This window comes from Lepisosteus oculatus, chromosome 11 (genome assembly GCF_040954835.1).
Source record: "Lepisosteus oculatus isolate fLepOcu1 chromosome 11, fLepOcu1.hap2, whole genome shotgun sequence".
Lineage (NCBI taxonomy): Eukaryota > Metazoa > Chordata > Actinopteri > Semionotiformes > Lepisosteidae > Lepisosteus > Lepisosteus oculatus.
The window spans coordinates 34,537,742-34,565,728 of NC_090706.1; the positions used below are offsets into that span (position 1 = coordinate 34,537,742).

At 37.6% G+C, this 27,987-nt stretch overlaps 1 protein-coding gene across 3 annotated transcripts in view; it reads left to right on the forward strand.

The window, feature by feature from the left end:
- Positions 1–690: 690 nt before the first annotated feature.
- The window catches only part of LOC102682712 (protocadherin-1), a 172,515-nt gene continuing 145,218 nt past the window's right edge, over positions 691–27,987 (forward strand). Inside the window, exons 1-4 of one of the 3 annotated variants that reach the window (XM_015349855.2) lie at positions 691–1,359; positions 6,345–6,386; positions 11,543–12,361; positions 13,713–15,902. In XM_015349855.2, the coding sequence (XP_015205341.1) occupies positions 11,564–12,361; positions 13,713–15,902 (2,988 nt within the window). In that variant the 5' untranslated portion in view covers positions 691–1,359; positions 6,345–6,386; positions 11,543–11,563. The remainder of the gene's footprint in view (positions 1,360–6,344; positions 6,387–11,542; positions 12,362–13,712; positions 15,903–27,987) is intronic. The other 2 variants (XM_006631900.3, XM_015349856.2) reach the window with 2 other exon arrangements.

Below are 27,987 nucleotides of genomic sequence, written 5' to 3' on the forward strand. Positions count from 1 at the left end.
TCTCTCAACAAACAACATTCACAGAACCCTATCCTTGTATAATTGTAGGTTTCGATACTTGGTCAAGAGCTAGGGGACCTTTTTTTCCTTATACTTATTCCATCTCCAATTGCAATAGTGAAACAAAAATCTGTAAAAACCTCGACTGAACACCCTACTCCCTCATTGAAAACGGTAAGTATTTCTGTTGACCCTTTCTGTATGGCCTATCAGAGAAAACTGATTAACAACGGTCTTCCAATGAGTGGAAAATCGTTGGCTAATGCGTGATTTTCTGGCGACCTGTCTTCACATTGGTGCTTGAAAGCTAATGCGTTTTGAAATGTCATATGAGAAAAGCGTTACAAAACTTCAAGGAAATGGGAACTGAGGCTCTGCCAGACGGAATATTTTAAAAATTACTGATAACTGATACCAAAAATTGTTGGTCAATACGTCTCTTAAATTTGATACGAATAGGGCTATGCGTCTCATTTCACCACTATAATATCTAATCCGTTCTAAGATCCGTAGTATTGTCTGATTCTTATTGATAAAATAATGTTTTTTTAAAGAGTAAGATACTTCTCACTAAAATAATCCCTGTGTAGCAGGTGACGGTTAAGTACTAACAAATCTGATAAAGCTGAAGAGTTCCCGAATAGCTCCACCTCCCGTGTCTCCTCTCTTGCGAGCCTCGTACAGAAGAGAGAGAAGAGAAGAGGGATTGGAAATTGCTTCACACTCATATGCATTGCCCGAGCTGTGCAAGGTGTGCTGCTGTGTGAACGAGTCTGGGGCATCCTAAGATTGCAGAGTGCCAAAAAAGATTAAAAAGGGTAGAAAGTGTGCGTGCTTTGGAAGCCGTTGACCAGAACTCGTCACTTTATTCTGTATAATTCATATCGAATGGGAAAACCCATAAGAGTGAAAATGCATTAAGATGACAATATATTATGAGCTTAGTGGCAGTGACACAGCCTTGTAGCCCGAGCAACGGAATGCAGTAAGACCAGTTCGGAGTTTCAGACACTTTGGGCTGCTTTCTGTAGGGGGAAAATCACGTGGGCATTACTGCAATCAAGATTTTGTCGGACTGATACGTTTCCATCCATCGCAGTGTTTACTGAAATAGACGGCAGCAAAAACCGTGTGGACCTTTAGAAGGATTTGTGGAATAGCTTTCACCGATGGTATAGAGGATTCTTTGGGGTTTTTTGCTCCTCTGCGGATGGCGTTTTCTTAAAAGCTGGATTTTTTTTTTTTTAAACGTGGGAGTTTGTGGGCTGAAGTGGCTGCCTTAGAGAACCGAGAGAGAGCGCCGCTCCTAGCCCGGCACAAGCGCACGGAGCCGGCTTAGAGGAGTTCTCGCCCGCTAAGGTAGGAGATTCAGAAGGTTACAAATAAAAATACAATTGAAAGTGAAACATTATTTGTAACTTAATAACACACAAGTGAAACCTCATTGCAGTGTATTTCATCCTATGTTTTATTATTCGCGTTCAGAAATATAAATGATTCCGCATTCACTTAGCATGTTTTATGATGTACACACAGCACACATCCACTAGTCTTAAGTGTTCCTATTCTTTTAAGTTTGTAAGTTAATGTACGTGTATTGTAGGAAACGGGGCGATTCTTATTCAAAAGCATTTACTCACAACTTGAATACATAATGCGTTCAAACATTAGATCTTAAGCTTTCAAACTGAAAGCACTATTTAAATAATAAAGGCTTCGCATGAAACAGTCAGCGACTTATTAGGTATAAAAAAAGTGTCGCGGCGTTAAAGACTCAAATGTATATGAAGGGAACACTTGTTGTCTTCCCCAAAATTATAACATTTTTATTCACCGAATGGTTTGAATTCTGATCTCTATTATAATTTATATAAAAAAATCTTTGTAAACTATTTCAACTCCGACTGTAGCAATATACAGTGCATGTTGCTTCCACTTATTTAGAAATATTTTCCATTCATATATCCATCATACCACACGGGACCGCCAAGCTGTGAGCTAGTCTTTTTTGAAGAGCTTGCTGCTCTCATGAAACACGTATTGATCTATTTTTTACCCCTACTACTTCCCTGTGCTGTGTCTGTGGTTCAGGCTATACCGATGGTATAGACGCTCTGACAATATTTTTTAAATGCACGGCTCTAGATAACAGATATGAAAGCGCTTAAAAACCAAGGAAATACAGCGCATAACGCAAATACAGCATGGTATAATATTACTGTTAGGCTTCACTGTGCCTGATGCCTAAAGCATAGTTTTCCTATTTTTTTCTAGATAAAATAATGGAACCCGTTAATCTACGCACAATATCTTCGCTATCAATGAAATAAAGCGCAGACTATAAAATGTCTGTTCACAAGTGTTGTCAATTAGAATGTTGTAGTGTAGTTTATTAACATTTCGCTGGTGGTGAGGTTTTCTTGCGCAAAAGCATCGGTGACCAGAATTTTAAATATATTGTGGTTTGCACGTTTTTGTGTTTTTCAAGTTTAATGTAATCCACGGTGTTCTCCGATGAACACCTGTAGCTCATTAGGAAAGCGCAGTCAGCGGTTGATTTCGACATTAGTCGTCAAGACGTACCATTCTCTGCGAAGAAAACCATAAATGTGATGTATAATTGATAGGGTTAACTAAATCTTTGTTGACTTCCTAGCTGATTGTATTTTGCTGTATTTTAGTAGTCTACCAGTCTTCCGCTCCCTGTGCAATTTAGCAGACAGTTCACTTGCTGTTGTCGTAACTGGAGATTCCGGTTTTACAGCTTCTTCTGGTTGCCACAGTTTTCACGGTGTGGTTTAAACCTGTTATTCGAGGTTGTGCACCAGAGGTGCGATCTTTAGGGAATGTTTTACATCCTAATAGCCTTTTGTTCCACCTTTGGAAAAACGTGTGAAAATGCCGACTCGTTGAACTGTGTAAATACCCATTTGGTGACCAGTGCACATCGAAAGCTTCGAGTTTCAGGGCTGTAAATCTCCTGCATTCTGAAATTTAGGAAATCTTTTTATACTGTGTTATAAGCTACATTACTGCTGAAACCAAATATTTATTCCAACTGCACTTGTACCTGCATCGTACCGTAAACTCATTTAGAGGCTAATGAATACCGCGTAGACTGACACATTAAAACATTGTAAAAAAAAGTTGAACGGAAGGGTTTGATTTTATGAAGAGCTGTGGTTTACACAAAATAATTATGTATTTGAAATAACACGGTTAAGGAGGAGTAGTGAATCGGATTTTGGTAATGAGACGGTGGATCTAACGGCGGTGATTTTAATAGGATTAAATGCAGTTTGTGAGCCAAGGAGCAACAGTGTCATGAGAGGGAGAATGCAGCATCATCAGACTTGTTCTGCTGCTCAGCCAAAGTGAACGAGCCTTGAAAGAAACTCTTGTTAGGGTGCTGCTACCTTGCTTCACGTAAAAATTATACATATTCGAAATCAGGTACTCTGCCTTTCAGTTTGAAGTGCCCTGCTAATTCATTTACATTCTGGGTTTAGCCCAATTAAAAATGGATTGATTTAAGATGACAGAGCAATTTATTTGAAATTTTTTTTACTTATCAGTTTACGTAGAAAGAATACGAACATTGTTCTGTTGAGCGCCACTGAATAGGCAATGCAGTCAGTTGCTCTCCGAAAGGTTAAGCTGAAAATGAAAGGAGCGGGAAGATTTGTTGAAGTAGAGAATAATATTTGCAAGCAGAAGGATTTTGTTCCTCATTAATACGATCTCCACTCTCCGGTTTGACCCTGTTTTTCCGAGGTAGCCATTAATTAATCTGGAAAGTGTAATTCTGGATTTGGACGAAAGCCGAGGCTGGTGTCTGGAAATCTTTTTGAGCACTATCATGGACTGGACATGATTCTCACTAAAGTCAGATATTGATTTGGAATTGTTAAAACAGAGCGATTAATAAGTGTTTAGCGGCCATACATCATGATATGTACAGCGATTTTTAAATAGGGTAGTTTTAAATGTCTGGCGAAACATTTTTGTGTCTTGACCGTGATTATGATAGTCTTACATTCCAAAAGTAGTGTTTAACTACAGCAATTATCAATATTATTTTCACGTATAGTTATTAATGAAAGCGGTTGTCTTTAAGTGAGTCCAGGCGTATTTCTGCTGCATTCAACGTTAAAATTATGATGAGACATAAAAATAGAGATTTCAAAATTATATAGTGTAATGCCCTGCACCCAAAAGGTCAAAGTGCAGGACAATTATAGAACGCCGATAGATTATTTCAACTTGATGTGCAGTTTTTAGAATGATATGTCTTAAAATGACATTGCAATGTTAAAGAAGTATGGAAACTATTATCTGAATTCATTTTTAATTACACGGGAAAAAATGTGTTTTAAAAACTTGCATATTTTGTAATGTGTCCAATCATTTACACTTGTCAGTTTAATGTGAACTATGCATTTGACCGGGGCCAGTGTTCTTATAGCTTTTTGAGAGTAATTTAATGTGTCAAAATAGTTTTAAACTGCTATTTGAATGGAATAAAATGTGAGATCTAGAGAGTTTGATGTTAACATAATTGTGACAGTAACAAACTACTTCCCATGTTTGAAGCTACAGATCGTTCTGCATGATTTAGCATTTTACCACTGACGTTATTAGATGTATTTGTGGTCATATGGAAATGGTGTTTTGCTTTGAAGTGGGAGGAGAGTGTGTGTGGTGGGGGATTTTGTGGTTTGTTTTAAATTAGGGTGCCTAGTTCTAACATCATTTATCTTTCCTTGGTTTTAGCAGAACTAGAATGAGTGACATTTCAGGTGACATTACTTCTGGGTAGAAGTATAAACTGATGGTATCGCCAAAAGCTTTTATCATACCTTCTTTAATGTACCACTTCAGGATATTAGTAAACTGAATATTACACAGATGCATGTTGATTTAAAACAACATACAAATATGCAGACACTAGTGATTTGAAGTGATGAAAACCATTCATCTTTTTATGTTGCATGTTTTCACTTTGGTAAGTGAAAATTCCCCTCGTGTCTCTGGCAGAAGACATGTATTTAATACCAATGTCTTTGTGAGTTTAGTTTTGTTTTCTTTTATAGTTTTCTAATTCTGTTTCCTGCAATACAGCTTAAACAGTGCATTTCAGCTTTGTTTAACAAAGCTGTTTGTTGTCTTCAGTTTTAGCTTTTAGTTGTACTTTCTTGGGGTGTTTTAAAAATGACAGTGTGTATGCAACAATCCCGCTGATAACTAATTAAAATGCAGTATATGCGATGGCACACCAGCAAAGAATGGGGAGATGTTCAGCAAAGAACTCTACATGAGATGGCATTCTAGTTTTGTATGAAGTATGAATGGAGAAAACTGAAGCACATAAATAAAAAAATAAACGGGAAAATGCAGGATGCTGAAGGACGAACTTGCGTTTATCACAGCTAGATTACATTTTGTTGGGATTAAAAACACTTTGGCAAATGACATGGGATGTTCAAGTGTGTTAAAAACTGCAGATATATTTCTGCTGCACAGAAGTGTAAGAACAATTTTAAAGGAGAGAAAAGGCCATTTGGTATATCTAGACTGTATAAAGTTGGCTTCATAACTCCTGGGTATTGGCTTCTACAATATCGCTGGGTAGCTTGTTCCATATTCCCACATCCCTGCCTAGTGAATTGCTACATGTTGTCGATTTTCACTGTAGTAAGTAAAATTGCAAATGGTCACCTACAAAGTCTGCAGTGCTTCGATCAATGTTAATTTTAAAATAGTCATACATTTTCTTTATTTTGTGTATCAACATGTGCTCCTAATTTTTTATGAAGTGTTGTCATATTAACACCATTTTTGTCTCCATTCTGCTTCTACCTCCTTGCTGGAATCAGATTGGTGTTAACATTTATTTTGAAATCCATGCAAAATCTAAGTGATTTTAATGTAGTGAAAATAAATGCACATTTCTCTAAAAGCTTGCAAATTGGTGATGTGTGTAATATGCAATATGCATGCAGATTCTTTAATATAATTGCACATTTGTGTGTAACTGCTTCTTAATGCCATTAGTATTTCTGGTGTTTTTTGATGTTGGATTATCTGTCTCAAATATATGATCTGTAGCTTAAATTAGCCTGGTGGGCTCAACCTTTTATATGAAAGCTCAACACTGCACATTTAAATAATGTCTGTTATGAATAGTGCTGTGATGTAGGTAGTCTTCAGAAAAGATGTGTGATGTATTTTGCTGTTGTGGACAAGCTCCTGTTTTGTCTGCCGATGACACTGTTAATAGCAAACAACATAGCCGAGCGGCATTGCTTCCTAGCTCACCCAGTGTTTGCATGGGTTTCTTCCAGGTGCTCCGGTTTCTTCCCACAGTCCAAAGGTGGAAGGAAAAGGTAGATTGTCTTCTGTGAAAACTGTCCTTGGTTTAAGTGTATGTCAGTGTGCCCTGTGTTGGGGCTGGCTTCTGTCCGGGTGTATCGCACTTTGCTCCCATTGCTTGCATAGATAAACTCCAGCTCCCATGCAACCCAGTATTGGATAAGGTGGATAGGAAATAGATGGATAAAAGAATTAAAGATAAAATCTTCATGGTGCTTTGCATCATACAAAAACTGAAATTGTGTTAACCAGCTCACTTAATACATGCTAAAACATCCAGCATGACCATTTACCATATGGCAAATGTGTTGTTATTTATTAAAGCAAATGGCTGAGACGGTAAGACGAGAGCTTAAAACTGAATTTCTTTCTCCTTGTCTTGCCTTCCCTTTTATTACAGATTGGCCAAAAAATCACATTTCTTTGATTTACTTGTTAAGATGCCATTTAATTTCCATCAGCCCATGTGGTTTGCATCATGTTGGCAGCCCTGACGCCAGAGGATAGGGAACATTCCAGTTGTTTGGAGAATGTTTCACTTGTTCTAATGCTGGTGATCCCACATCTAAACAGAAACATTTTTGACAACTATAAAAGTCAAAGGGAGAATTTACATCAATAATTTAATTAATTAATAATGACAAGTCATTTATTAATATGCCATCTTTTATCTAGAGCAAAATTTCCATTTTCCATTATACATAAACTCAGTTCACGCAAATATTTTACTAAGAATAACAGCATTAAGCATTTATTGCTGTTGTCACAGATTGCTGGAAAAGTGTAGAGAAACAAACAGTACAACATACAACAGATGACATTATCTGTGCTCTTTTAGTGGAAGCGGTTTGTTGTATAATGGGATAGTGCAGATCTACCTGAAAGTGCAGTGCCCTAAAGAAGACGAGTAGATGACCTTTTAACGTTTATTGTTCTTTGTGCTATGTTTCACTATTTCATTAGACTTTCTCTTAGGTGACTTTCTAGCAGGTGATTAGCTTACTGCTTAAGTGGTAGCTTTTAAATGCCATCTAAACCTAAAGAACAAATGAAAGCACTACCTACTACCTAACGAAGCTGTGTTTCGTTACAGTGCTTAGTTCTAACTATGTTAACCCACATGCTCTGCATCTCAATTTGCCCTGGCTATGAGACTGTTAAAGTAGACCGAAAAGGCAACAGTTAGCAGCATCTCATTTAGGACTAATCTAGCCAAACACAGTCTAAAAGAAATAATTAAAATAATCCTCTTTATCTCCAGGGGGACCCTAGACCACCCACGTTCAAGCATGTTGTTCTTGATTTTAGCCTCTTGAGACACAAACCCTGTATTCCCCAGATGACTCTTGAATACAATAACTGCACTGAATAAAAATGACCATATCCTGCAATATGCAGGCCCACAGATTTCTCCGTACTTGCTTTAGTTTTTGCACAATATAAATGCAATACATAACTACATCCAATTACAACTAAGAATTCAATAAAATACTAATGCTACAGATGTTTTGCAAGAGTTAAGTGCACTGTGTTGTGACGGATGAGGACATTTAGTGATTTTGTAAGCACTGGGCCTCTTGGGATAAGGCAATTAATCTAACCATAAACTGCCCATTGCCTAGTCACTCTGAAAAAAGCAGTTAAACATCACACCTTTCAGTCAGTGACCAATCAAAAGCTTTCCAGTGGATGATCTCTTAAGGGTTTGCATGAGGGTGTTGAATTTGATGGGGTCAGCTTTGAGCACAGAAGGTCAGAAAGTCAAAGGTGAGACTTATATTTCCATCACAAATATAACACTGTTTTTGTCTGTTAACACCAACAGATTATTCCTGGTAGTTTTCCATTTGTATACATTCCCCAAAGGGGAAATTTTCAATCTTGGTCAACCTTAGGTCTATCCTAGTCCTTAGAGATTTGTGCCAAAGTTGAAAATGTGTAGAACACTGTGACCTTAAATCCCTTCCATGAATATGTTTTATACTGTAATTACAGAGCTTCTTTAAACCCACAAAATATTGTTACTGATTACATTCTATTTAGCTCCTACTGTATTTGTCTTTTGCTGGAAGTCAGTGTTGACAAATGGATTTTCAGTGGCACAGCTAGACAAACCTTATTATCTTCAACAATGTATTGTATTTAAAAGCATCGACAAAGAAAAAAGCTTGATAATTCCAGTGAATCACCTGGCTTATACTTTTGTGGCAGGCAGCAAGACATCCTGCATTGTGAACTTCAGATTATTTTCACTATTCTTTACTGTTAAAACTCTGATATTTAAAAGCTTTTTGTGCCAGGTGGCATGGGTGAGTGATAAACAGCTTGCTGTACATATTTAATACATTACTGGTATGTCAGAAGGGTAGGTGTTTGTCAGAATATCAATTATTCTTTTACAAGGCTTTAAGCACCTTTTGTTTAGGTTAAAACAGCAGAAAGGATAGTAACAACACTGAGATGAAAACAAGAATGTTGATATTTTTGGGAGGGTAGCAGTGTTGGATGAAAACATGACTTCAACCAAGCATTCTATAAATACAGAGGAATGCAGTTCAAGTGTCTTGCTAACTGGATCTTTTTCTAAAACTTTACACAGCAGCACATAAAAATGGCAAAAAAACTTCAATGAAATGTTGCCATGGCTAAAGCCTCCATTCTTTTGCCTTATGAATTAATGGTTTTGCTTTCTGTTTCTGAAAGCATGTCCTAGGAGATGTCGCTCTCCACAAGATGACAGAAGCTGCAAACTCAAAAGGGGACAGATTCTGTAGACGTAAAAAATAACTGTCCCCTCACGTTCATTATGGCTCCATTGACCCTGCTGAAGGGGCTGATTATTAGGTGTGTGTTTTTTAGTTAGTTCATTTTGAATCCTGCTTCAGTTTGAGTACAATATTCCTAATGTTGCTGATGTCCATATGGCACATGTAAAATTATATTGTATTGTAGACTGTTGTCACTGTGAACCAGTAGCTTTGCTTCTCTAACCAGACAGTATAATGTATTTTTCGGTTTGGTGGTAGTTGTGCAGAAGCTTTCAGCTATAAAAAGCTCTTTGAACACGGCGTGATTATTTAAAATGGCAAACATGCAGATTATATTTTGATGTTTGACTACTAAATCGAATTTTAAATAAAACATTTTGGCCAATGGGACATGTTTCAGTGAAATATGACTATATTAATACTTGCCCATCCATCTGTTTCAGTATTCATTACTCATTTATTATAGCCTTTTCAGATCTGTACATTTAGAGATTTCACTTTAAAATTATATTTCATTTATAAAGTTTCCAATTTAGTTTTGTCAATACCACAAGTTATGCACTGACACAGATTTCAATCTGCCGTGACATTCTGTTTGTGAAAATAATTGTAGAAAAGTGATTGTAAAATGAAGTTGAACTTCTTCACTTAGAATATAGTGCCTTTTAGTTATTAAATAACATTATAAAAATGTCCCCTTATAAAGCTATCTAATGTATCTTTACACAGTTTCCAGTAAACCTCATACAATTTAGGCAGTAAAATACATCCTTCTTTTTCTTAACACAGATGGGAGGTGAGTCATCTCATCTTAGCTACAAATAGTTGAAATTACTTACCTTTTTCATTGGAGGTAAAAATGCTTCAAGTGATTGCTCACTCCTTCATCAGCACATTGTGAAATACCGAGAGGATTGCTTCAGTTCTATTGAGCCTGTTACAGACAACAAAAGTAGATCAGCTTGGCTGTCTGAAAGATATTTGGCAGTGCACTGTGGAGGATACAAAAGATAAGTCTGGAGATGTATTCCAAACCCATCATTTTGTTATTTCAGATTTTAATTAGATCCTCTATATCTGCAGAAATGTCAAATAGTTATTAATATTAATAGTTATGAGAGCATCTTTGACATAATTAGAATCTATAGTTAAACTGCAGCTTCTAAAAAATATGGATCAATTTAACAGTGAACAGGGTGCGAGCAGTTTTGCTATTTTCAAAGACTTCAATGGCTTAACATTAGCCTGGTATGCACAATGTCTTGTGTGTCTTTCCTATGTACATGGCACCTTTAGTGCCCTGACAAACTCCAAAAACACTGGCATAGCAGGGATTGGATATAGTTTAATCCTCTTAATATTAATATATCCTTTAAAACCTTAAGGCATTAGTTAAAATAAAACATGAGCTGCAGTGATTTAAAATTTAAAATTTAAAAAGTCTGAAGGTCAGGGATCAGTCTAGTCCCACCTTTTGGAAAGTCTCTCATTAGGATGACAATAATAGGCAGTTGTTTCCCAAATGTAAAAGTGCCTCTGCAATTACTCAAATACTAGAACATCAAAGAAGGCACTCTAACCTTGATGGAAATAAAATAAAAAAGTTAAAATAAATACATTAATTAAGGTACATCATTTTCAATATTAGAAATAAATTATGGCAGGGAAAATGTGTGCAGTGTATCTTGAATTTTACTAATTTAATGGGATGCGCTTCATATGTGCTTGTTAATGAGTCCTTCATTTAATAAAGGGGATGCATTATTGCAAGACTCTCAGGAATTAAGTATTAAGCGACGGTGTTAAAGAAACACTAAGAAGCCATATTTTAAGTAGCACAACTAGTGGTCTGGCAAGTCTCTCAGAAGAATAGGAAATCTTTTTTCTCCCTAGTTTTTGAGTGCCCAGAAATATTTATGATGCAGGTGGGGGTGGGGGGTAACCTGCAGCAGCTTCTGAGTCTGTTATTAAACTTAATTACCCCTGCACCACAATAGATTTTGTTGCACAAAATCTTTGAAGGGGTGGAACGTGCTGGAGTTTTCTGGCTTCACCCTGTCTGTTTGTGGCGGTGAGATCATACCGGCAGCTGTGGTGGACACACAGTATTTATGATCTTCCTCGATCTTTTAGCTTTACACGCTTTCATATGCACTCGATACACACATGATTTATAAAACTACAAGATTACAGAATGTGTATTGTTCTTGTAAGACTTTTCTCATAAACCTTTTCACAGTTATTCTGTTAAGGAATTATACACAAACAGAATTATACACAAACAGGAAGAACATTTTGATTTTTCATAACGGAATATATTGTTTTTTTAACATTTGCATGTTCCAGTGACATTTCAGCTCTGACTTTCAATTTTTTTTTTTTTTTTTTGGTTGTTATTCTAGGCTGAAGTCTTGTTTGTGGCGATGGATCTGTCTCTTGGACCTCTTCTCTTGTGGACCATGTTACTGGTCTTCTGCAACAGGACTCTGGGGAGTATCATCTACAAAGTACCTGAAGAGCAGCCACCCAACACACTGATTGGAAGCTTAGCATCTGACCAAGGTCTGCCAGACTCTGGCCATCTTTACAAGCTAGAAGTTGGAGCCCCTTACCTTCGTGTAGATGGCAAAACTGGAGATATATACACCACTGAGATACCCATTGACCGAGAGACCCTGAAAGACTGTCAGAACCTTTTTGAAGGAGAGCCCTGCATTTTGGAATTTGAGGTGTCCATTACAGACCTCATTCTGAATCAGGGGCCTCGTCTCATAGAAGGTAAAATTGAGGTGCAAGACATAAATGACAACACACCACAATTTTCCTCCCCCATCCTGACTCTGTCAATCCCAGAGAACACTCACATTGGGGCACTTTTTTCAATTCCTGTGGCAAATGACAGGGACTCAGGACGCAACGGAGTTGCTAACTATGAGCTGACCGTGAGCCCCGATGCACAGAATCTTTTTGGGTTACAGGTGGCAGAGGATCAAGGTGAGAAGCTGCCGCAGCTAATTGTGATGGGGAACCTGGACAGGGAGCAGAAGGACTCGTACGACCTTACCATCAAGGTGGTGGATGGTGGAAACCCACCTCGTTACAGCAGTGCCTTGCTGAGGGTCACCATCAATGATGCCAATGACAATTTCCCAAAATTTGAAAAGGGGAGTTATGAGGCCCAGCTGCCCGAGAACAGCCCTGTGGGACATTCTGTTCTTCAGGTAAAATTACATGAAGATTTCTAGGCTATAGATTGTATATGTCATCCTCATAGCTTAAACTGTTTTGTGAAACAGTTGTTTGTGAAACTTCTAGTAAATGTAAGGTCTTGTCCTATTTCATTTCTGTTCGTCTGTTCAAGATAAGGTCTTAAGTTCGGATGGTGTGTATAAACATGCATATTAAAAGCAATTAACAAATGGAAGCTTTGAGATACAGAGTGAAACTGGAACTGCTGAACTGTGGTGCTTTTCCACAAGTGCACTTGAGCTCTGAAAAGCTGCCTGACAAGCAGGCTCTTACCAGGAGTACTCATATTTCTCTGTGGGCCCTGGGCACAGTTCCAAGGTAACCGGGTTAGGGTTAAGGAAACTGGGAAAAGTAATAATATTTTTAGAGAGGTATTTTCTTTTTTGCTTTGGTTAAATATGTGTTTTAAAGCATTCTGGGAAAGGTAACAGTTGCAACGTTTGGGGACTGATATGTATGGTACTGGAGGAAATCCAGCAGCAGATTGAGACTAATGTCCAGACATGAGGTCAGACGCTCCAAGGACTATTAATTGAACAGTAAGCAATTAATCCACTTAACCATATGATTTTCAACTGAAAGGTTTTTTCAACATGATATTAAGTTGAGTGGTAACTTTTACTGGTAGAGTAGATCTCTGCATTTCAGATCCTCTCATGCTTTTTTTGTTAAGTAAGGTTACGGGTTGGAAGTAAACATTATACAATGAAATGATTTTATGTTAATGCACTGGATGAGCACATGTAATTCATTATGCCAAGGTGTGGGCTCATTTTGTTTTATCAGGAATATGCCAAATTAAAAATAGTTATGCTATGAATATCATTACAGCCTCACAGATCCAGAGTCCTTGGTTTGATTTGGGCCTGAGGAGCCTGACTGTATAGAAGATGTGGGTTTTGCCAGTTTCCTCCTACCTCCCAAAAACATTCATGTTTGGTCAACTGGCTATTCTAAATTGTCCAAACTGGATTTCATACGTGGAGGGTCTCTGTTCCCAAACACAGCCACTCCCGATTATGGTCCTATAGAGAAATCAAACCAGATGAGCATGATGTGGCAGATAGCTTTTTTTAATCTGTTACCTTTCTGATGTTTAGTATGTGCTATTTTCATTAGAACTTTTAAACTCAAAGAATTATTTTACTTCTGTACTATTTGACAGGTCCAAACTATGAATGAGTTTTATGCAAACTGGATATATACATTTTTAAATAATCCTTTTGTGAATTTTCTTATTCAATCAGATGTCTGATGTGTCTGCTGGTAGGATCTCTGCATTACTTTTCAGTGCAGGTTTAAATCTTGCTTCTCTGTTTGCAGGTGAAAGCAACTGATTCCGATATGGGGCCCAATGGAGAGATTGAGTACACTTTCCATCAAGCCAATGAGGTTGTTCAGAGGTTGTTGCGGATTGATCGATCTAGTGGTGTGATATATGTGAAGGGGCTTGTGGACAGGGAAGAAGTAAGTGTGCTTAAATTCTATGTGATTGCCAGGGACAAAGGACCCACACCGAAGAGTTCAAAAGTCTTTGTTTCCATCAATGTAAAGGATCAGAATGATAATGCTCCCTCCATTGAGATCCGTGGAATTGGTCTGGTAACTCACCAAGATGGGGTAGCCAATATTTCTGAAGACATGCCCATTGGAACCCCAGTAGCCGTGGTCCAGGTCTCAGACCGTGATGAAGGAGAGAATGCAGTAGTCACTTGTGTGGTTGCTGGTGATGCCCCTTTCCAGTTGAAGCCAGCTAGTGAATCTGGAAGTGACAAGAAGAAGAAGTTTTTTCTTCAGACTGCAACCTTATTAGATTACGAGCGTGTCAAGGATTACCGAATTGAGATTGTAGCTGTAGATTCTGGAAACCCAGCTCTGTCCAGCACAAACTCCTTGAAAGTCCAGGTTACAGATGTGAATGATAACTCCCCCATCTTTTCTCCAAGTGTGTTTGAAGTGGATTTTGCTGAAGAAAATCAGCCTGGTGACAAGGTTGTGGATGTTGTGGCAACAGATGCAGATAGTGGCACTAATGCAGAACTAACTTACAGCATTGTCCTGGACTCCTCAACCAAAGGTCTTTTTGAAATAGACTCAAAAAGTGGAGAAGTGCGGGTGAGAAATCAGCTTGACCGTGAACATAGGGACCGCTATGAATTTCATGTTTCTGCTTCTGACAAAGGTGTTCCCAGTCTTCGAGGGACAGCCACAGTAATAGTCAAAGTGCTGGACCGCAATGATAATGACCCTAAATTCATGCTGAATGGCTATAGCTTCTCTGTTTCGGAAAACATGCCCCCGCTCAGTCCAGTCGGCATGGTCACTGTCATTGATGCAGACAAAGGCGAGAATGCTCGAGTGCGTCTTTCTGTGGAGCCAGATAATGGGAAGTTTGTCATTCAAAATGGCACTGGGACTATCCTCTCCAGCATCTCTTTTGACCGGGAGAAGGAAAGCACCTACACTTTTCGTCTAAAGGCCGTAGATGGTGGAGATCCACCAAGATCCTCCTATGTTGGTGTGACCATTAATGTGCTTGATGAAAATGACAATGCACCTTTTGTCACCAAACCTTCAAACTCCTCCTACAAGCACCTGTCCCCTTCAACCAGCCCTGATACAACAGTTGAGAAAGTTGAGGCTGAAGACATCGATACTGGCCCTAACGCAGAGCTGGTATTTAGTATCACAGGTGGCAATCCCCATGAGCTTTTTCGCATTTCTCCTTCTGGAGGCGAGATCACTTTAGCTAAAGAGTTCCTCCGGAAGCATAATGGACTTCATAGATTAGTTGTGAAAGTGAGTGACAAAGGGAAACCTCCAAAGCATACAACGGCTTTGGTGCACATCTTTGTGAATGAGACAATCAACAATGTCACATTAGTGGAGTCGCTTGTGGGGCACAGTCTATACACTCCTTTAGATACAGACATTGCTGGTGATCCTGATTACAGACATGCTGCCCAACGCAGCAACATTCTATACGGCAGCCTTGCAGGGATTGCTGGGGTCATCTTGGTCATTGTGATTGTCGTGGTCATTCGCTACCACCTGCAAAAAGAGGCTAAGAGTGGCTACCAAGCTGGCAAGAAAGAGACCAAGGATTTGTATGCACCAAAACAGGGCCCGAAGAGCAGCAAAGGAAAAAAGGGGAAAAAAGGTAAAGCCCCCAAACCAGCAAAGCCTATAGAAGAGGATGAGGAAGCCAGTCTTCAAAAGACTTTAAAATTCAATCTAATAAATGATGGAGTCACCGACAGCCCCAGAATCCACTTACCCCTCAATTACCCCCCTGGCAGCCCTGATCTTGGCCGTCACTACCGCTCAAATTCCCCCCTTCCTTCCATCCAACTTCAACCGCAGTCTCCCTCTGCATCTAAGAAGCACCAAGCTGTGCAAGACCTCCCAGCAACCAACACCTTTGTCGGGACTGGAGACAACAATTCCACAGGCTCCGACCAGTATTCGGATTACAGCTACAAGGCCAATCCTCCGAAATACAGCAACAAACAGGTAGGAGATGACTTCCTAAACACAGCAGGGTTGGACAGGAACATAATGTGGACTAATGAGGTGTGGTAGGAATGGACTTGTCTGAAACCAAAGATTTTTTTTTTTTATTTGCTCAGTAATTTAAAAAAAATTCTATGCTACAGAATGTACAGAATGGATATTTCACTACTTTGTTTTACCTTTGACTGAAGGAAGTGTTTCTAGTTGCTGTGGCTTCTTTGCATTTGCTTCAGCTATGAAGGAAGAAAAAGATCTATGCAGACTCCTTTTTTGAATGTGTAATAGAGCAGAGGGCACACATTTCACAAGTTGAACTTTGTGTTAATTTCTAGACATACTGAAAAGTAAAATCTCTTTAATTAAAAGAACAGTTTATTATATTTGTCAGATTTTTTCATGTATAAAACATGGTTATTATTTTTTTCGTATGATACATCTGAATATTTTTAAACATTCTCAGTACATGCCTAAAAGATTGAGCTAAAATTGGGCTAATTAGAAATCCTCCTTTTGACTGGGTAAAGTTTGGAGAGACTGATTTCTTGACCATGGACGAACATGCTAACACTGGAGATGTTAAGCAAAATGCAATATATAGGAATACGTTTTTCCCTGCGATCATGCTCCAAATAATTTTCAATTCCTACCTCTTAACCTTATGACAAGCAAATGAAAAATGATTTAAATCATACCATTTTCATTTACTGTGGCTTGAGTAAATTATTTTCAAAGATTAATAGCAGGTAATTTCATCCCATCCCTTTTGTCAAAAGTGCCTAATCTATGTTCTTGGGGCTGTTAAATACCTGCGTATAATGAGGTTTCAGAGTCACAAAACTTGTATAGCACATTTAAAAAGCAAAGGTTGAGAGGGGTGGTTTAGATCAACACTTTGCTCTACAACATATCTAATTTAAAGGTGAGAAGCCTGCAGCACTGAGCAAGTAGGACTGCATTCCATCTTCATGAGCGCAAAGCAAACCAAACTAAATGGTAATTTCCTTTGATCTCTTAAGCCATTTAAGAAATAATTGCAGTTTAATTGAATTTACATTTGTACATGTGTTAATAATTAATTTTTTAGTTTTTACGATGAATGATTCAGCTTCAGAAGGTTTATATTATTGGTGGCTAAGTACATGTGTGTTTGTGTTTTCATTCAACAAAGGGTCACATTTTAACTACACTCTTTTTGGAAGTATGCAGGGTTCTGATTTCGTTGCTCCATTGGAGTTACTGTTTACTTCTGGTATTTTTCTCTGTCTTAGGTGTTTCCAGTAACTGTTTTAGGTTAAACTATTACCAGTCTAAATACAGTGCTTGATATTCTTGTGCTGGGAAAGTGATCTTTAACTAGTTTTTGAAGAAAAGGCTCAGTGTGCATTATATGTGCATCCTGGTTGTTCATGTAATTCTTGTACTTATTTATTTATATTTATTATTTTCTCGTCAGTTTTTCTTGATGCAAAAATCTAAAAATTTATTAGCATATGCTGTTTTATTTTTTGATCCTGATGCCAATATTTAGCATGAGTCATAAAATGTTCAATTTAATTTTTTTAATTGATTCTTTTCAAGTCATAAGTGTTTGAATATGAATCCCAACAGCTTTTCAGTCTTCAGTAATTTCTTGATTTCAGTTTTAAACTTAAAATATCAAACATGAAACTGAATATTAGCTTTCAGTAATATATATAGTCTTTGGGGGGGTCAAAATCTCCTTTTAAAGTTGAACAATTTGTATTTTTATTTTGGAATGTGCTGTAACCACCGCCCTGTTCTACTTTGTATAACAAATAATTTGATATCATACTCCTAGTCAAAGGTTTGTAGTGAAAAATCCACAGTGGTGTATAAAAAAGCAGATAAAACTTTTTAGCCCCTTGTCATATAAACCAGCATCGTAGTACAGTTTACTTCTGCTTCTGACTGAAGTCTGATGTGTTGAGAACAGTTCCCCGATTTTAAAATGTTTTTATTTAATTTTCTAGTTTACTTGTGCTATGACTCGCAAAAGGACAGAATCCATTAGTCTGATTTGTGTAAGAAGCTGTGTGTCAGAATTCAGAGGTTCATTTGATACAAATTAAAAATTGATAAGCTACATTAAAATTGCAAAGTAGCTGTGAATTAACAGACAGCATTTGTTTACCATTTTCAATAGAGCTGATGGTGCTTGGAACTTCTAACCTGTGTAATGAAAGACTGCATGCTGTCAGGGTATCTCACTTTACATATGTAATTAAAGTTTTTTAAGAGGACTTTTATAGTTTATCCATAATGAAATGTGTTTAATGAATATTTTGGCAGTTAATTTTAAATGCTGTTAAATGTGACCCCTGTATTGATATGTTGTCTCATTTTCATAATGGAGTTAATTTGTATTTAAAACTGCAGTTATCCCCTTCTAATGACATTGAGATTGCTTTCCTATTTCAATCATATGCAAAAGAATGTAACTGTACAATTGTGTACTTTTTTATAATTAATACAAATTTAATTTCAATAAAGTTGTTTTTTAAAAATTTGGATTTCACTGGTTGTCCATTTGTAGCCTGGTTTTGGGTTTGTCCCCCACGCTAAATATGGTTGGATTAGGGGTGGCCTGGGCTTGAATCTGAAAATAGGACTTAGAATTACTGAAGGTACAGTATTCTCTTTCATTTTTCCTTTAACTATTTGTCAACATTTTCTTTAAAGATTCTGGTCTTTCAATTTTTTTATAAGTTATATGATATTTATCCCCTCTTCTTTTCAGCCTTCCTTTCCTTTCTGTTCTAAATACTTTTAAGGCACTTAATAAAGCTGCTTTTCTTTGCCCTTTAAGCGCTTAATGTTTTGGAAGAGTTCAGTTCTTTCCGATTGGGTCTTTACCGCACTCCTGGTGTCACTGTAGTATAATGTTACTTTGACAGTCTCACATTTTCATCAGCATTGCCAAGTTTTGTTTTCTTTTTTTTTTTACCCTGAACAAAAGGAAACGACATTCCAGGAAGACTTGGCTTAGGTTTTCTTCAAGTCTCGACAGCTCACGCCTAGGTTTGCAGGTATTGACATTGTCTAAAAAGTGACAATAAGACACTGAAGCCACACTAACTATTCACAAGGAGATGTGGAAAGGGGGTGGGAGGTTTATTGTCACAGCAGTTAGAAATTGGGAGAACACATCATAAAACATTTTAGCGGTGTTTACATTTTCCCCATGTCTAAATGTCCCTCAAATACAAGCGGCTCTATTACTGCGCCCTCTGTTGACATTAATATTCCTTCAGCATCATTGTGAGCAAAGCTAGATGTGCCCTCAGCTTCTGCTGTTGCCATGGAAACAAAATGACCAGTTCTTTCCTTGCTGAGTCACTGCCTTCAGTGAAGGAGAATGAGCTCGCAGGTGGACAAGTTTGAAAGTGGCTGCCAATTTCAATCTGAGCCAGTGTTTTTAATTCCCTGATTAAATGTCATGAATTCTCTTACAAAAAATATCCTTAGTTTCAGATCAAAATATCTTATTTTCTTCCAAAATTGTATAGTTTTTCTGAGTCCAGTATATGAAGTTGCCATTTTATTAATCTATTGTATTGCAAAATCCTTTCTTTTAATGTGGTGCCCTAGAAGGAGAATACTGTACCTTACAGGAATGAAATGTGAGCCTCATAATGGATATTTTATGCAGAAAAGGGATACTGCAGATTTAAAAAAATGAGAGCAAGTAACTTTATTGAAGTTAAGATTTTTTGCAGCACTCTCTTTGTGTAGTTATGTTATTTCAGGACTTCTTGTATTAAAATATGCCTTTATATTTGATGGAATTTAATTTTGATGTTTTTCAAGGGAGCTGCTTAAAATATCACTATATTCTGTTTTGCTTAGTTCTTACCATGGAGATGTTTCTTGCAGTAAAAAGTGAAAGGGGTGGACTGCAGTGAAGGTTGAAGAATGACATTTTTAAAAATGGTGTCCATTTGGAAGGGAGACGTACAGTAATAACATTCACAAGAACAGCATTTTGACATGTGCTTGATACAGCCGCATCAGCTGTGTTTGATTTGATTAAGATTAAATACCTTTAATCTAAGGCGTTTGGATTACGTGTTCTGCACGCATACCCTCAGAGGCAAAGAGGCTTTTCTGAAAATTACGTCTGAAGTTGGATAAACCAAGACTCAAGTCTGGCATAGCCACCTGTGCCATAGTTCGAGTACAAATACCATTATAGGTAAATTGCTGCCTAACCGTTTCCCTTTTTCTGCCTTTCTTCTTTTCATGCCTCTTATTTCTTTCTCTGTTCTGGATATTACACTAAGATCTTATAAACATTTTATTATGTTGATAAATGAATTAGACAAATGCCAATTTCTGTATTGCATAATCTTAACTGTACTATTGTTTCCTGTGTGGTACCTCCCACTGTCATCACCAAGTCTAATTGTTACTGATGTGTTTGGCTTTGAGCTAATGATTAGCTCCCACTGAAGTTTGTGTCGCCTAAGTTTTTCTTTATAACCTGTCTATCTTCAACAGGGAAACTCTTAAGTGCTTATTTTAAGAATACTCTTTAAAGATTATAACATTTTTAACTGGTCAATTGCAACTGTTATAATGGATGGAATGTGACTTTTTGTTTCTCATAACTGAAAACAATGAAATTGTCAAATTCACTGGACCTTTAATTCCCAAACATTTCAGAGCACTGATCAGGGAAGTTCCTGTTAGTGAAACTTGGGTAAAGTCAAAGACCTACAGCAATCATATACTTCCAAATGTTTTAACGCTTGTTTTCTCAAAATTGTTTACATTTTTATGTGTACAACAGGATATGACATCAAAGCTGGGTACATAGCGCTGTGATCATGAGTGCTGATTCTTAGCCTCTCCTGGGTCCTAGGTTTCCTTGCAGTCTGGTTTGCTTTCTGTGTGAGAAATGCATGGCCTTCCCATGGTCATTTGGGTTCATCACCATGCTACAGTTTCCTTCCCCCACCTTAAGACATACTGGCTGTTTGATGTGCTGGCTGTGTTGGCTATTCTAAGTTCCCTCTTTCTTTGCAGCCCTGTCTAGGGCAAGAGCAGTCATTTATTTAAAGTCCTACCTTTGCCCCCTGTTTCTGGAATGGGCCACAACACTTTCTAGGAAGGAAGAGGATTTCTCATAACAGATGGATAACAGAAGTACAGAAACATATGTGGCCTCTACTTAAAGAGATGTTTTCTGACTTGGAAATCAGTGATGTGAGTTTGTTTTAAAAGCCATGTTGACACCCTTATAACGTTAACTTCTTTAAGTCACATTGGGATATTCATCGTGTTCATCAAAACATGAGAAGATTGTTAAACATATGAACAGGGAAATATGACTTTCTGCACCTAATCCATGGACCCATTTTCTGTTTAATTCCTTTGCAAATTTGAACTTTTCATACACATTTTATGTAAGAAGTTTTAGATTTTATGCTGCATATAACATTTAATGTAAGAAGCTTTTTCGGCAGTTGGCAGGTAATCAAGAAAGCTCCAGTAAAAAAAAACAACAACTTTGTTTTGTAACGTAGCTCAGCTGGAGAATAACCTGAAGACACTGGAAACCTGCATATCAGGCTTTGGAAGCCCTGACACAGAGATTGTCTTTGCCTTTTGAGGATCTGTCTTGTTGCCCATGGAGCAAAGCAGCATGTGTGCAGATTTATACACAACCACATACCATGTGGTTTACAACATCACTGCCAGAGGGCCCTGGTACCAGCAGAAAGATGGAAAGCCAGTAAATCTAGTGAAGACAGAAGTCTTATCGGGTCTGAGTGATGAAAGATAGGCAGGTGAATTCTTACACACAAAGACCTGGAGTTTCTGTTAGTTTAAAGAAAAACAAAAGGTGGAGTGCTAAACTCAGTTGAAGAAGATATCAGTGCCGTATGAAAAAGACCTGAGTGACATTTACCACATTCCTACAAACACGTCTGTCACTCTGAAGGCCTCGACACTGTCATGCTCTTCCTGCTTCCTATCAGTCAGTCTGACTGTTGTAGCCTGTTTTATTGCGGCTCTTGGCATGTTTCACACATAGCTGCGCTCTCCTGGCTACGTCAACAGAATTTTTAGGCTACCCAGAGGGCTTCAGCCCACTTCAATTGTCAGCTAACATCTGCTAAAATTATATTATTTTGCTTCTTGAACAAAATGGCATCTCATCTGTGTGGCTGTGAGGTTTATGCATCTTGACATTGGCGTATATGCATATTCAGCACCCAAACCCTGCAGATTGAAGAACAAAAAGGTTAACAGAAAAAGGAAACCGTTAAAAGGAGGACAAAATTTAGCTGTAAGAAGCATTTTGTAACGACCTTAAATCTGATAGTTTTATAGCCCCTCCCCCAACCCAAGGTAGTATACAAAAATGCTGTTAAGCAGTATTTATTTTGTATTTATGTATTATGCTTTTAACCAGTTAATTTTTCAGTTCCAGAGATACAACATAAATTTGCTGTATACAAAAATATTGTGGCTACACTTGATAGATGTATAAAGAGTATGTCAGTAGGCTCTTAACTTTGTTTCAGGTACTGTATGTTTGGCTTTGGCACTGTTTTTTATAGGACTTAAATTTCTTGCAAGAGAACAACATTCAGTAAGTATGCTGTGTAACACTCTAGATACCATTTCTCACTGTATGGTAAAGACGTTATGCCTATACCATATCAGATGATCAGTGTACAAGGTGAAAATACAAGGTCCTTCATCCTTTGAACATGACTCTATTGCAAATGTAGTTTTTAAAGTTAAACATTTATTCTGTGAACTTTTGTATTATTTGGACTTTGAGACTAGTGGTTTATTCAGGCGGTAAGTCAAATGCTGTCATATTTTAGCTTTAATTGATTGTCAATTCCATGGGCGTTTGGGATCAGCAGTGCACCTACAGTTAATAAAAAAAGCACAGCTCCCTGTCAGATGTTGTGACCATATGTAGATGTAATAGGCAGTGAGGAAGCAGAGCGGAACAGCTGTTAAGTTACGTTACTAGTTACGTCCCACTTATCTAGAGTGAGCAGATTGACCAAACAAGCCCCAGGAACGTGGTGACAGCCACATGGAAAAGTTTGCAGTTTTGTTCTCAGAGCAGTTTTAATGAGCACAGTCTAAATTTTTAACTGGATACTGGTGGCTTATAGGGACAGTTCAGTTTCAGTTAGCTTGTGGTTTGCTCTGCTGTGTGAAATGAAGCTTGAAAAGTCTTTTAGCAGATATTCAAGCTCAGATTGTCTTTTCCAAGCAGGAGCAGCCTCTTATGTCTGTAACGAAAGGTTTTAACTATTTCCTGGCACTGCTGCTGACAAGGAGACTAGCTGAGATTTATCTCCTTTCCTTGGGTTTGACTGTTTTTCCTCCTGTTGTTGTCCTGTTTTGTCTCCTGTTGCTTTGGTTTATAAGGAAACTTATTATGAAAACCCATCCAGAATTTACTGTCAGTCATATATTGATTATATATATATATGATATATACTGTTAATAATATTACAATCGCACAGCAAGCCGGTAATATAGAGAGATGTGTTCCGTGACCCTCAGTATACCATGTGCATTCAGCAGCTACTTAGCATCAACAACATTCTAAAATGTATGGAACCTTCTTTATTTAACCTGAAAGTTAAAATGGGCCAGGCCAAGAAGCACAAACATACACAAGATATCGCTTACAATTTAAAAAAAATCTTGGCTGGGTATTTTACAGGCTTTATACAAAATGGTTAAAAGGAATCTGTACATACTGTGCAAAAGAAGAAGAGCAATAAAGTTTTCTGAAAGATACCTAAGTTTCTAGGATTATTTCTAACCGGGAGAGAAAGAGATCCTGTGCTCATTGCACAATTATAAATTCTTTCTGTCTGACTTTCATAGCAGCAAAATATAATACAGTTCCTGTTGGCACTCCTTATAGCAGATTGTTAAAACCACAACTACTACACCTCCTAAAGGTGGTGTAGTAGCACTCAGGCTGGGTCACGGAAGTGATATGCTTCCTGGTTTCTGGACAGCCATGAAAAGGAGGACTAAAGGAATGAGAATTGCAGAAGGATACTATTGTTTAAACCTAGGGGTATATACCAGGCTTAACAAACACAATGAAATAGGTAGAATGCATTGAGCATGTTGGTGTTCTGTCCTTGTGGAAGATTTGTTTTCTTTTAATGTTTTTACTTTTAAAAATGTGTTACTACTAGCTCAGTATGCTAATTGGTGATATTTTGACATTGTTTTCTAAAACTTATATATATATCCTTATAGAATAACACAGATATTGATTGAGTATGTACACTAACTTTTGACATGGAGATCACTGTGTTATTACTTTTCAGTGTGTCTGAAAAGTTTCTTCTTTAGAACTCCTGTACCTTTTAGTATAGTTCTGCTTCCAATAGTTAAATATTAAACCAATAAAAGAGATAACATCAACTTCTGGTTATTGAGGTACCAAAGGTTTTAAGAGTGTAACCTTAAAGATAAAGCCATGCATGTAAATAAGGGTCAAGTGGTGTTTACTATCAAAATTTAGAATACAATTCTGAAACGAAGCACCCTGTCCATCTTCTGATACATGTTGCAAGTCTTGGAGGTGAGTCATATTAGGTCATATTTTATATTTAAATATGTGACACAATATCCTAAAAAAACATGAGTGGTTGGCTTACCTTTCGCTGCACTGTACTCTGACATTAGTTATAGCTTGTCTAAATCATACTTCATATACCATCCTATCGTGCACTTCTGCTTGTATTTAGGCCTCAGGCAAACCAGGGAGAGGATTGAGAGAACAAGGATTCAGAATGTATAAGCGATGCAGAAAACTCAGGGATTGACAGGCTGGGTGAGCCAAGCATGAGATTGTTCAGGGGGTCTGAGTGTTTTTTTAACATGACATTATAGTTTGGGATTACCCAATTTATTCCTGCAAATGGATGTCAAATTTCTTCAGTCACATTTTGAAATTAAAGGGGTAGGTGTATCTTCAGGCACAGTTAGAGCTGAAGTTAATATTAAGACCTTAGGCTTGATTTTTAAGAATAAGCTTTAGCAGACCAGCAAACATGCATACATGCCATCAAAAAGCCTTGTCTACAGTAACTTGGTGAAGACATATCTGAGTTTTTTTTTTCCTATAGGTGGACATGAATAACATTTAGTTCTTGCTATAATGGTAAGGCTTTAAGGTGTGTTTTATGGAATTCCACTTGCTATCTGAAGACTGCTGTCACACACAAGCCTTATGCACCTCTCCTTGACATTTTGCTTAAGTAAATGATTGCCTAACGTTAGATGCATTTCCGTGTGTGGAACTGGGATCTAAATTCTAAAGCAAACAAAAGCAAACAGGCTGTTGCTGTGTATAAAATAGTTCCTCTGTCATATACCTAGCTGTCAGTGCCCCATTCTGTCTAGGAAGTTATTTGGATAAACCCACAGAGATTATAAAGTCCTTCTACTTAAAAAGATCACTTGGAAAGTTGAACTGAACTAGGGAAAGTAATATTGTAATATATGATTCTCAGCCCAGAACAGATATCAGAGATACATGCTGTGTGTTATAGAAATAATTAATAATAATTACACTTGTATAGCGCATTCCTGGACACTCCACTCAAAGTGCTTTACAGGTAATGGGGACTCCCCTCCACCATCACCAATGTACATCATCCACCTGGATGATGTGACGGCAGCCAGAACACTCACCACACATCAGCTATTAGTGGGGAGGAGAACAGAGTGATGAGGCCAATTCATAGATGGCAATTGTTAGGAGGCCAATGAGAAATGTGGCCAGGACACCTGGGTTACACCCCTAGAAATTTTATATTTTAGTTCATTTATGGAAATATGATACTGCCCATGTAGTGGTACATTGCTTAATAATTATAATACTGTAATTTGAATTGAATTGTCATTTTACTTCTGTTTGTTATGGCAGAGTCTTATCTTCATTGCACATAAAACCATATTTTATACAATACTCCAGTTTCAATATGGCATGAGTGAAAAGAGGGAGAATTGGAATATTATTAAATGTAACTAAAACATACATTTATATAAAAATACTATGCCTTCAAAATTCTGCTTCACTGTTTTAATGTTAGTTTAACTTCACGTTTTTTTTTCTTTATTTGTAATAATTTGGATAATGCTGTAGAAGAGCTGTGTAACTTTGGAGACAGGATGACAAGAGCCCCATCTTTATTTTTTGTCTGATCACCCCTTATATACCTGCTGACTTATTTTTTTAAACTTGCTGGCATGTGTTTCTCACCCTGAGGTGTGCATTGCCATAGTGAACTGACTCCAGAAGATAATCTTTCATAAGAATGCAATATTTACAGATACCCTTGAGATTTTGATACTTGTTAAAAAATCATTATATGTATATATGTGTTTTGAAGAACATGTCACTTCATTTTGACTCAGCTGATGTATTACAGTATAGAGAGTTTTTTCTTGTGTGCAGTGTGAGTTTTGTTTTGGCCTGAGGACACGTACAGTTGTGTTTTAGTTTGAAGTGCAACATAGCAATTTAGAAAAAAACATTTTTAGAAGCATGTTAAATTGAAGATGTCATTGTGCATTCTGTTCTAGAATGTGCTGTATCAGCTTCCGTTTGGGCTGAAGTACAGTGTATGTCATACGCACAATGAGTTAATCACAAGGTTACAATGACTTGGCAAAAGGGATAGCTAAGTGTGTAACAGTCTCTAGTTGAGATGCGATTTGTATATATATATAAAGACCACAATAAGCTTCTGCTTTCCTGCAGCTGACAGATGCCACTGCATACTCTTCCATTTCTCCAATATGTAACAAACAGTTAAGCCTCTGAGCTCAGACTTGATGGCTTTGTGTCTGGATATGCTACACTGAGCTTTAGAGGTAGAAAAAGTAAATGGTTGGTTTTATGTAGGCAGATGAATTTGAAGATAATGAATGCCCTAGAAATTTTATTTCTTTTCTATAATGCTTGGGACACAGATTGCCATGAACAAATTTGATTATACAGTACCTACCCCTCCTTTCTTAGTAAGTACTTCAGGAACTTTATCATCATTTACACCAAGTTACTTTTAGAAAACCTTTTAGTTTTTGCTTATATCCATTTGGCAAAGAACATACATGGAATGAACTTGTGTTGGAGACATGTTTTACAGAAACAATATAATATTTAGAATACTGATCCTTTTTTCTTTTAAATTGAGGAAGGTGTTAGAATGGGATATCCCAATTAACTCTACACAGTTCCCTTGCTTTTCTCTCATCCCGGCAGTCCTAGTGTTCATCACTTTTTTCTCATTGTGCTTGTCTCACACATTATAACCAAGGCAGCATGTCTATTAATGAAGAGAAACCTTGTCTCAACCTTTCCTGGTTACCAGCAGGGAATACATATCATCTGTATTCGTATAACCTCGCAAAGTGCTTGGCAGCTGCCATGGCTTGGATTACATTTGGAAAAAAAGGATATTCGGACAAGCCAGGTACTAAACTGGTTATTTACTTTGTGATCGTCTTAACAGCGGTGTGCACCCATCTCTGAAATGGAGATTAGTACAGATTAAATGATCCCAGATCCTCTTTATGATATTTAGCTGGTCTAATCTTTCCACTAAAACAAGGAAAGAGGGGTGTGGGAGGGGAGGTAGAGAGTTGTGGCAACCTGCCAAGTCAGGTCTTTATTATATTGTAAGCGAGGTGCATCCTAATCTTCTGCAGCTACACGTGTTGCTCTGTGGGAGATGGTGGGCGTTGCTTTCATCAGTATGCACACAGTCTGATCTGTGACTGTGACATACCAGAGAGGTACTACTACAGTCTGCTTCTTGCAGCACGTTTGGCAGGAGATTTTGATTTGGCGTCTCATAACTGATCCGCAAAAGAGGGCTTTATGTCTTAAGAAGATTAATTAATACTGCATTTAATGTATTAACCTAGGAGATTAGCTTGGAAGAAAAGCTTATAGCCATTATATCCTCTTGTCCAAAAATATTTTTAGTTAAAAGTTTAATTAGAATGCAGACACTGGAATTCTGCGTTCCATCTCTACATGTCCGTCAGA